General features: G+C 27.4%; 2 protein-coding genes across 2 annotated transcripts; both read right to left on the bottom strand.

Moving 5' to 3' along the window:
* Positions 1–2,392: 2,392 nt before the first annotated feature.
* LOC145849695 (uncharacterized) lies at positions 2,393–3,078 on the bottom strand. Its single transcript, XM_082954720.1, has one exon. It carries the CDS (start codon positions 3,055–3,057, stop codon positions 2,617–2,619), a length of 441 nt encoding a protein of 146 aa, XP_082810846.1. The 5' UTR covers positions 3,058–3,078; the 3' UTR covers positions 2,393–2,616.
* A 22-nt stretch (positions 3,079–3,100) lies between these two features.
* LOC145849688 (uncharacterized) lies at positions 3,101–4,057 on the bottom strand. The gene has a single exon (XM_082954708.1). It carries the CDS (start codon positions 4,035–4,037, stop codon positions 3,327–3,329), a length of 711 nt encoding a protein of 236 aa, XP_082810834.1. The 5' UTR covers positions 4,038–4,057; the 3' UTR covers positions 3,101–3,326.
* Positions 4,058–11,600: the final 7,543 nt, after the last annotated feature.

The raw sequence follows: 11,600 nt of genomic DNA, 5'->3' as shown, positions 1-11,600 counted from the left end.
AATATTATAATAAGAACGTTATAAGTTAATCTGTTTACATTAACACTCTCTAAGAGTCTAGTCTTAGTGCTTTGATGTTAGGAACTCGATCTAAGTTAAACAGAAACTATTGAAATAAGTTTATTTTTATTCTTAATTCTTAATATATAAAGACTAACAAGTCTAGACACAGAATATTTGTAAAATAAAGAAAAAGTTTCAGCGTATAAATTTCGGATCAACATAACTTAGTTTCGAAAATTATAACAAGAAGTTCAACAACTTTAAACATGATTGGCCCTCAGAAGTATCCAGTGTACTTAAAACCTATTTACTTGGCAAGGTTTGTGAGAAAATAAACCTGTTTTTAATAGCAATTTTTCATACTGATCATACTTTAAGTTGAACATACAAAGATGTTTCTTCTACCCAAGAAAAAAATCAACATCATCTACAAATTTAGTTGCCACTGTGGTAGTGACTACGTGAATAAAAACATCTCAAAGTTTTCACGTAAAGTGAATCAGCATGTTTCGAAAAACTTGAAAAACTGATATTGTGGTATTTTCAGGGTTGCCACTGGTTTTTGAGTGATTTCTTTCAGGGTTTTAAAAGTACACGTTTTTGGATCGATTTGAAAGTTAAAAATTGTGTCAAGTAGTCTGACAACATTGGAAATATACTTACAGTTAAGCTATTTAAAAAAAAAATTTTAACAAAAATTTTTTGATGACAATAAAAAATTATCTATATATTTTTCATGTCAAATCAAAATTTTACTACTTAACATGTAAGAGTTGTTTACAATTTCAGGTTTTTTATTGATTTTTGTTCAAAATTTCTCAAATTACAGATATTTTATGCCTAAATTGTTTCGTGACAATCTTGTATTCCGAGGAAACCGGCAAAAGATTACTTGTATGTTATTGTGCAACACTACGTTGACAATCATGAGTAATTATAATGAAGAGTTTTTCAGTTTTAATGAGAGCTGAGAACTCGAGCAATATATTCTGGAAATCTCATACATTCAATCATTAGGGCCCAATTTATTATAATAACCTTCTTAAGTATTTATATTAAGTAATTTCATAGTAACTATTTCCTCAAGTATCTTACAAAATATCATTTCATTATTGTTGGTTCATTTTAATTTAAAATCTAGTAAGTTTTAATAGTTCAGTTGTTTAGCTCCGGCATTTAGTTAATTAAGTTCTACATCTACAATGGATTATTACTTCATTTTATAAAATATTTAAGTTCTGACTCCATATATATTTTTTTCAGATTAATTTTTCTAAAGTTTTTGATAACCCTTAGTCGAAAAAGCTTAAATAGACCAAATACAAACACAGAAAAACACTAGAAGTTTCTAAAATTAAATCAAGAGTAAGATTGTGTTATAAAATCAAGATTAAAACTATTATTTAGTATTGATATTAGAAATAAAGTTTTATATCGCTGTTCCATGACAACCAAATGAAATTCACTGGTTTAGTTACTAAAACACCAGTTTCTTACGAATATGTCTGACTTATGAATTCTAATAGGTACAAAACCGGTCGGGGATTATCTAGAAAAATGTTGTTGATGGTCGCGTGCTTTTTGTATGATATCAAAACCGAGCATTGCCGTCGATAAGAGAAAGTAGTATACTATTTTTACAATACATTTTGACTAGTTATATATTGATTAAATCTTAAGTGTATGTCGCTAGTTTTTAATGCATTTGTTAAACTTGAATCAATTTAATGCTAAATCAGTTCAAGTGTAATAAAAATAAGCAATACCTAAAACAAAGTTAACAAATTAAAGGATTATTGATCTGAGTAAACACGTTTAACTGAAATCATTATATAACCGGAACACTATTTTAATACAGCAAACTGATGTAAATGATTTATAAGCTCATAGTTCATTTTTGGAACTTGTCTAATAGCTACAAATATAGCAATTTTCAGTATTGTAAAATAAATATTAACTACTTTAAGGTAAAGTTTAACTTAGTCCAAAACATACAAATATACTACTTATTCTTTACAAAACTTATACAGTTTCAGCTAGTATTATTGAGTTGCAACCTTGTTTATAAATTATTAAGAAGAAACAAAACTATATAACCGTTTAGAATTAATTTAACTTGACAATGGTAGATTGAAAAATCTAGGCAAATTTGAATACTTAGAACTTATTTTTAAAATATACACTTTAAACATTAACTGCTTAGGCAGTAATATTGAGAATTAGGAAGTCCCAGTAATTTACATTATGTGCAGTTTTTAGATTTATTTTACTATCAAAAAACTACACACAAAACAGTTCATTTAAAAACACGCACAATATTTCCTAAAATTTGTAGCTATAAAAACTTTTATTAAACTTAAATGTTTAATAGACAATTTAGTTAACAGCAGTATATTAATATCTATTATAATTGAAACATAACTTGTTAAGTTTTTAAAATTAAGATAAAATTCTAAAAATTACTAAAATTTATAATCTTGTAGTTTAAATAATTACAATTTTCTTCTAACAAAAATGTAACTTATAATTCAAAACGTCGAACCTACTATTGCAGAGGAAAGAGTTTGTAAAATAAATAAAATTTCAGTTTCATAGTTCAAAAGATAAATTCAATTATTTCGAGTACAAACCGGGGTTTTTTTCAATTTTTTCCAGCAAATGTTCGATCTGGTTGCACATTATCGGCTGCCCCTTCGCCGTCTTCGCGTTCAGCTTCTTCCTCTTCTCAATCCTCTCCTGCCGCTTCCGGTTCCTCTCGTCTATCCTCTTCATCGCCTCCTCCTGCTTCTCCTTCATCTTCTGCCTCTTCTCCTCGCCCACCTTCTGCGCCAGCAGAATTTTGTTGGTCGGCTTGAACTTCTTCTTAATCCTCTGTTGAGGCTTGTCTTCTGTTGCTGCGTCGTCGTCGTCAAAGAAGCTCTTTCTGTTGGCGAACCCCTCCGTCCTTTTGAGCTTGTTGTACTCGTGGATGACCTTCATGCTGGCCTTGTCGTGCTGGAGCAGCTTCTTGCTCTTCGACACGTTCTTCTGGATCAGTTTCTGTTTTCTGCCCATGTTCAATTGTTATATTTATCCTAAAATGTGTATACAAAAATTAACTTCATCAAAAGTATTTAAAATCTACGTAGACTAAAATGGGAACGAGCTAAAACTACAACTATTTATAATTATCTAACACCGTTTTTTTAACTCATACAAAACACTTTAAATTAAATGTACATTCGGTTTTGACATTTTTAAAAAGATAGAAAAAAACGCTTATTCAAGTCTTAAAATGCCTATTTTACGTTATATAAATAACACTAGTGTACAGTTCTCAACGTTTATTTATTCAGTCCAAATCTCTCTGCTCTCTTCTGCTTCTTTATTTCCATCTCGCTGGTGGCGGTGGTTACTGCCCCAAATCTTTCTTTGCGCTTGCGGATCTTCTCCTGCTGCTCGCTGTCAACAAGAGACGAAGAAACTTTGATCCCAAAGCGCTCCGCTCTCTTCTTCAGCTTTTCCTGGTCAACTTCAACTTTGTGATCTGTCACGGAAGCCTTGCCAAAGCGCTTCTTGCGGTTCTCTTTCTTCTGTTCGTCCGTCATGTCTGACATTGCGAGGCCGAACCTCTTTGCCCTCTCGGCCTTCTTCTCTTCCATTGTCATGGCCGGTTTGTCCTCTTTGGCGTCTCCGTTTGCTTTTTCTTCAACCGGAGCTTCAACTTTAGCTTCCGGCTCCTCTTCCACTGCTGCTTCTGTTTCGGCTTCTTCCGTTTTATCCTGGACACTTTCCTTGCTCTCTTCTTCTGCCACCTCCTCGGCTTTGTCCTCTTCCACGGACGGGCTCTCTTCGACGTCTTCCTTCAGCAGGTCGTCTTCGTCTTCTTCCTCCAGCTCGGCTCCCTCGTGCTCGGCTAGGTAGGTCTGCAGGCGTGATATGAGCTCCTGCTTGTTGCCCGACACCTTCAGCCCTCTGTCCTGCAGCTCCTTCTTCAGTTCGGCCATCTTCAGCTTGTTCAGGTCCCAAACTTCGTCTTCGATTTGGTCGGACATGATTTATTTTATTTTAAATTTTGGCTGAAAACGTTGTTATGGTGTAACATAATTGAGCATGATAATTTCTATTAGAAATAATCAAACAGTATAATTAGGTGAAGTGATTTTTTATCTAAAAACTTTTGTTTTTTTAGATAAGGATTGATTTGTAAACAGAGGTTCTTACTTACTACTTTAAAAATAAAACATTGTTTTAATTCAGTCATATAAATTAATTCCGGATATAAAACTTAAGATTAAACTGTAACTATTATATTTCTCAACAATTTTTTTAATTTAATAGTCAAGCTACCCATAAGACATAACTACAAAAATGAGATAAACTACATGTAATATTTAGTAGTTTATTTTTCAAATTCAGCTTTATAATTTAGATGCTCATTACAGCTCAATGTTAGTTTAACTATTTATTTAAATATAAGTTTAATATAAGAAATAGAGTTCTATGTTCTGTAAATAAAGATCAAACTCCTCCTCATTAATAATTGAAGTCAGCATTCCTAACATGTAAAAGTTTATGGAGTTCATTTTATGTAGTATAAAATATTTATTAAAAAAGTAAGACCTTAAGACTTAGTTTAATAATTTATTTTACTTGTTTGTAGATTTTTATATTTGTTAATAATAAGCTATTGTTACTTTAAATTCACCACTAGTAGGAAAAATTATTGATTAAAATTTAGCTTTTAATATATTCTAATTTAAGGTAAGTAGTTTAAAAGTTAAAGATTCAATTGCATGCTTTCAAAAAGTTTTTAATAAAACTAGGATTTATTAAATTTATAAAAATATTAAGTGTGCAAAAAAAAACTTTGACAATAATGACAGTTTTAAATAAACTTTGGTAAGAACTTAAAAAGATTTGCATTAACGTGTAAAACTGAATAAGATATTTAAAGAAAAGAGAAAATAATAATAAAAAAGTGTGAGTTTTGATAAATTGTAAAAGCATCAAATTGAAAAATACTCTTCAAAACACATGGTTGCCACTGATCAAGCTGAGAAAAATTTCCAGACTTTTCCTGACTTTTTACCAAAATTTTCTTGACTTTTCTAAATCATACTTTTAAATTAAACTTATTCTAAAATACATAATCTAACACTTCAAACTATATAAAGCTTTCAATCTAATTTTAATACAGGTTAAAAACAACAATTTTTTCTAGCAAATATTCGATCTGGTTGCACATTATTGGCTGCCCCTTTGACGTCTTTGCGTTAAGCTTCTTCCTTTTCTTCATTTCAAGTTTTTGTTGAATTCTATCACACTTTCAGTACATCACTTAAAGCATCTGTGTATGATTCATGTTTGTAATCAAGAGCTCTATCAGCAAAATATTTTTATTATCACCTTATAAACACAGCTTGTCTGAAAAAAGACACAATTTTTTAGCATTTCCTAGCATAAATGTATCTATATAAACATATGACATATAAGGAACTTTTACAATTTTTGTGTATATATCACAGTTTCACTATGGAAGTGTCCTTGCTACAGATCATCAATACTAAAAAGCTTACAAAATCTGCTTGTTCAATATGTTAATAGAAAATTTTTGCAGTTTTATAAAAAATATTTTACTAATTTATACCAGGTGAAAGCATTGGAAATAAAATTAAATACTTTTGTAAATTTCCAGGAAAATTTTGGATTTTTTCTGACTTTAAAGGACTTTTAATCAATTTTTACCATTTGAAGGCTTTGGAAAACAAGGAATTTTGTAAATTTAAACTGACAAAATCTGAATTTTTTATAATTTTTATAAGTTTTCCTGACTTTTTTTCAAAACCCCCCATTTTTACCTGACTTTTGTCTTTTTTTTTTTCCTGACTTTTCCTGACCGAGTGGTAACCCTGAAAACATTTAACATATTGACTTGCAAAAAAACATTACAATACCAAATTTTTGTTAACATGTCGGAGTTTAGGAGAATGTACATCAATGTAAATTTGAACTACTATAATGTAAACTAGTTTTTGCTCTCTAAACATGTAATTACTTTTTACAATAAAATAAAACATTTACTATTTATTGAGACATAAGGTTTAAACATTAAAAAAGTGTCCTAGCACAGAGGTTAAGGTCAATGTAAAGACAGAAAACAGACAACTTTAAAGTTCTAGAAATCTGATAGCACAACACATTATCAATAAATCAAGTTTTAAAAAATATACAAATAATTTATTAATTTAAATAAATAAACTTCTATACTATGAAAATAAAAACCTATTTCTTAAGCGATCAAAATTAACGAGCTACTACAAAAATACTATATCAGTTTAAACTCAATGAAAAGGTAATCATAGGTTTATCAGACTTTTTTTATTCTACTTTTAATGTTTAATCAAAATATATAATCTGTAGCAATACATATATTATTAAATTATATTTTTACAAGTTGATTATATTTCATCAAGTTTTTTCTGAGCTATAAGACATTTTTAAAAGCTTAAAAAAATTCAAAGTAATTTTTGACTTATAAGCGATCAAACTCAGTGACCTCTATAGGTTCCTAATGTAAGGCACAAACTAAAAACGCAACAAAGACTATTTCATTAAAAATATATCTTTTCTTTCATTTTTTAACCAATCATCTTCAAATTTTACAGAAAGTCCATTATTAAATTTTAAAAAGACCAAATGCAGAATTTTTTTGTTGTTGAAAAAAAAACTTTTATTGAAAAGAAACCATCATTTTTTTGTTTTTTTTTCATCTAAAACTTTTATGTTTTAATATTTTTAAAATTGCAACATTTAAAGTCTTTTGAACTAAAAATGGAACATTTTCTGAAAGTTTGAGGTCATTAGCTAGAAAAATTAAGGAGATAGATTTTTAGTGATTTTTAAATTTCAGAAAGTTGACCCCTACAAAGTCAGAAAATTGACCCCTACAAATTTGCGGTCCATACGCTTGTATTGGAAACTTTTTACAAAAACTACAATATCTCAAAAATTAAAAAAAAAATATTTTTGGACTCTATAAAAACTCACTTGTAGTTTCTACTTTTAGCTTTCATATAAAAGCCAATGTTAGTTTAAAATTTAAAAAATGTTGGACCCTCTCCTCCTATGCCCTTAAGTAGGGTAAAAATTTTAAGTGAATATCAGATCATTTTTTACAGTATTTTACAATTTTTAAACTAAAATCTTATGGACACAAGACTAATAAATAGTGAATAGAAGTACTTATTTAATGAATGTGACAAAAGTGATAAAAGATTAAACAACTAACCTTTTTGACTTTAATAAAAATATTTAGAACTGTATATCAACAACCTATAGTGAGATTTGCAAAAGGTTTTTTGATTTGCAAGTTCAAAAAAATGCTGTGAGTAACCAATTACTGTCTTGAGTCATGCTAAGTTTTTTCAAACTGTTTAAAAATTGCTTTTTTAAATTATCAAAATTAATAAAATCAAATTCTTCAACTAAATTAGTTATAAAATAACAAAATATTATAATTAAATAAAATAATTCTCATTTGAAGTCTAGAAAAGGGCAGACCAGAAATTTTCAGAAATCTTAAAACTATTTGAGTTCTTATTAAAAAAACTATCTTAAGTCAGCTGGGTTAAAAATAAAATTCATAATATCCTTAGCTATTGTAAATGTGTGGCGACCCTGTTATTATAACTCAGTTGTTTTAGGTTATAAGCAAAGCTTTCTGGCCAAAAAAAGTTATAATACAGGTTTGTACTCTAATATATTTTGTTGCATAGTTTAGTATAAAATATTAACATCATTTGCTTACTCACTCTTTGTATGTAAAATTCATTACTCTTTATAAATGCGTAAACAATCAAATAAAAAAAGGAACATCAAACATTTGAAATTGCAGCATGTGTAAACAATCTTTTATCAGGGTTTTAAAAACAATCTCTTTAAAACTCACTACTAAGTTTTTGTTAACTCTTTTTTTTTTTTAGTATACATTTTAACTAAAATACTTTACAAAATAATTAAATAACTTATAACTGAGTAGTGGAAGCTGCTAAGCTAAAACCAATTACTATCTGTTGAAATTTTGTAACATAAATACTTAATACATTTTAATTTTTAATTTAATATATTATGTTATAATTAAATACATTTTAACATAATTCAACTAAAACAACATATTTCTTTTAAAAAAATATTGATAAAATCTCATTAAAATTTATAAAAAACTAGCTTGGGATTAATGTTTTAAAAGTATAACATAGGTATTTACAAAGAATGGGCTTAAAAACTCAACAATAAAACCAGTTACTTTTTGAACAACTTTCAGTAATCCTTTATAATATTTTTAGTTTAATCTCAACTACTTTTAACAGCTGTAAACTTTAGCTTAATACATTAGAAAACATTTTAAACTTAAGTGGAATAAAATTCAGTAAAAATTAGAGCTAGCATAGAATGTTCATGGCAATTTAACTAAAAAACTTATTTGATAAACAACATATATAAATATTGCATGGGACTTGTTTTTTTTTTAATGAAAGCAGTTAGTTTTTACTTAAGGCTTGTCATTGCTGGTTATGATAATAAGGTCCAGATTGCATTAGTCCAAACTATATATATATATATATACATTTATATACCACAGATGTTCTTGTGCTAAAACTTTATTTCAACTAACAGCGTTTCACTGCTCTCAATTAAATTCAAGAACAGATCTACGGAGTCTATAAAATATTAACACACATTAGAAAAAAAGCAGAAAAAGCATGTATAATTATGTATAGTGTTTATGTAGGTAGTAACTATAAATGAACTTTATGGTTTAAAAACAAAGTTTGGGATAAAAACATAAAATTATAAAATTGTCTACAAAAAATATAAATTTAATAAAAGTAGGCACTAACCTCAAAAAGCTCTAAGAATAGGCAAGTTTTTAAAATGAAAATTAAATTGAGTTGTGCAGAAATGTTATGTCATAATAAATTTTACAAATTGGTCAATAACTTATACAGCTTAAAAACATGAAGTATTAAGCTTGCAAATGTATGTAATTGTAATGTGAGTGTTGTGAAACAAATTAGTACATAAGTAGACAGAGTAATTTAAAGTAGAATCGTCGGTTGTGGGGACAAATATTCGATAAATCTTGCCGCTTATTCAGAAGTAGGTCTTTATTTTCTGCTGCAATTACTGCTCTTTCTGTATTGCAAGCTGGGCAAATTCTACTTACTCCGTTGGATGCATGTTTGATCTTTGAAACAATACTCCACTCCATGTTTGGCCTTTTACCATACCTGTGAAAAAAGCTCCAGACATAATCCGATAGACGCGTGCTTTGTTTTTTATTTATATTTTTAAAAGTATGTTTATGGTTAGCATATCTATCCTTGAAACTACCTGCTGTACTTCCGATATAAATTTTAACTGGGCCCTTACTTTCAACTTTAACTTTATAAATTACATTTTTAATTAAACAATTACCTTTTAATGGGCAGTTATCTTTGTTTAGTTTACGGCAATTACATGTTTTAGGCATATTACTTAACTTATTACTATTAGGGTTAGTTGGTTTTGAATATTTATTTATAGTTTTATTGTTATGCATTTTGCTTATACTTTTAGCGCTATTATCACTTACTTGTTCTAAGTTTTCTTTTATCATTTTAGAAATACTTCTAGTTATACGTTGATTATTATAATCTACACTATTATTAGTACTATTGATATGGATATTTTCATTATCATTAATATTAAAGTTATCATTACAGCTTATATCTTTAATGTTTAAAGTTTTAATATGTTTTACATTATTGTTACCATAATTAAAATTTTTACTATTAGGATTATCATTATTAATAATAACATATCAAAGCTAATACAAATAATAATTCTAGTAATAAAGTTAGTAATAACGTAGATATGTACAATATTTCTAATTATACTAATCATATTAATAATAACAGTAATAATAAAAATAATAATCTTAATAATAGTAATAATAACAGTAATAATAATGATAATCCTAATAGTAAAAATTTTAATTATGGTAACAATAATGTAAAACATATTAAAACTTTAAACATTAAAGATATAAGCTGTAATGATAACTTTAATATTAATGATAATGAAAATATCCATATCAATAGTACTAATAATAGTGTAGATTATAATAATCAACGTATAACTAGAAGTATTTCTAAAATGATAAAAGAAAACTTAGAACAAGTAAGTGATAATAGCGCTAAAAGTATAAGCAAAATGCATAACAATAAAACTATAAATAAATATTCAAAACCAACTAACCCTAATAGTAATAAGTTAAGTAATATGCCTAAAACATGTAATTGCCGTAAACTAAACAAAGATAACTGCCCATTAAAAGGTAATTGTTTAATTAGAAATGTAATTTATAAAGTTAAAGTTGAAAGTAAGGGTCCAGTTAAAATTTATATCGGAAGTACAGCAGGTAGTTTCAAGGATAGATATGCTAACCATAAACATACTTTTAAAAATATAAATAAAAAACAAAGCACGCGTCTATCGGATTATGTCTGGAGCTTTTTTCACAGGTATGGTAAAAGACCAAACATGGAGTGGAGTATTGTTTCAAAGATCAAACATGCATTTGTACAATTACATACACTTGCAAACTTAATACTTCATGTTTTTAAGCTGTATAAATTATTGACCAATTTGTTAAATTTATTATGACGTAACATTTCTGCACAACTCAATTTAATTTTCATTCTAAAAACTTGCCTATTCTTAGAGCTTTTTGAGGTTAGTGCCTACTTTTATTAAATTTATATTTTTTGTAGACAATTTTATAATTTTATGTTTTTATCCCAAACTTTGTTTTTAAACCATAAAGTTCATTTATAGTTACTACCTACATAAACACTATACATAATTATACATGCTTTTTCTGCTTTTTTTCTAATGTGTGTTAATATTTTATAGACTCCGTAGATCTGTTCTTAAATTTATTTGAGAGCAGTGAAACGCTGTTAGTTGAAATAAAGTTTTAGCACAAGAACATCTGTGGTATTTATTCCGATAAGCTTAGCTTATCAGGATCTCCAGGATTTAACGCCTTTGAATGTTATATCTTATATATTTAAATATATATACAGTTTAAAATTCTTTTATAATTACTAGCACATTATTTTATCAAATATTTTAAATTTTTTTTTTATGTAATTAAATTTAACTACAAAAAAAGTATTATTTTTTTATTAGCAAAAACTATTTTTTAACACATCATATAAACTAATGTTAATGCAAGTAACATTTAATGACTATATTTATTTATACTATATTCATATCCAACTTTTCAAATACAGAATCAAGTTTGAGTTGTAATTCTTTTTTTTTTTGTGTTGGAGCTTTAATAGTCAAGTGTAAAAATTAAGTTGTTCAATAATTGTGTTCAATCAAAAAACAAAACAGAACTTTAAAATGCATTGAGATTTTTATAAGAAATCTCAATGTCCAGGAGTCAGCAGGTTGAATCAGGAAGAAACTTCCTGTGGTTGAATTTTTTTTTTTTAACAAAAAAAAATTATGCGATAGATTATCTTTGAAAAATAATACTAAAACTTGAAATATTTTTCAACACT

Source organism: Thalia democratica, chromosome 1, assembly GCF_965202585.1.
Source record: "Thalia democratica chromosome 1, ktThaDemo2.hap1.1, whole genome shotgun sequence".
Taxonomy (NCBI): domain Eukaryota; kingdom Metazoa; phylum Chordata; class Thaliacea; order Salpida; family Salpidae; genus Thalia; species Thalia democratica.
Note: the sequence above shows the minus strand (reverse complement) of the source record. Positions and strands in the feature narration are given on the sequence as shown.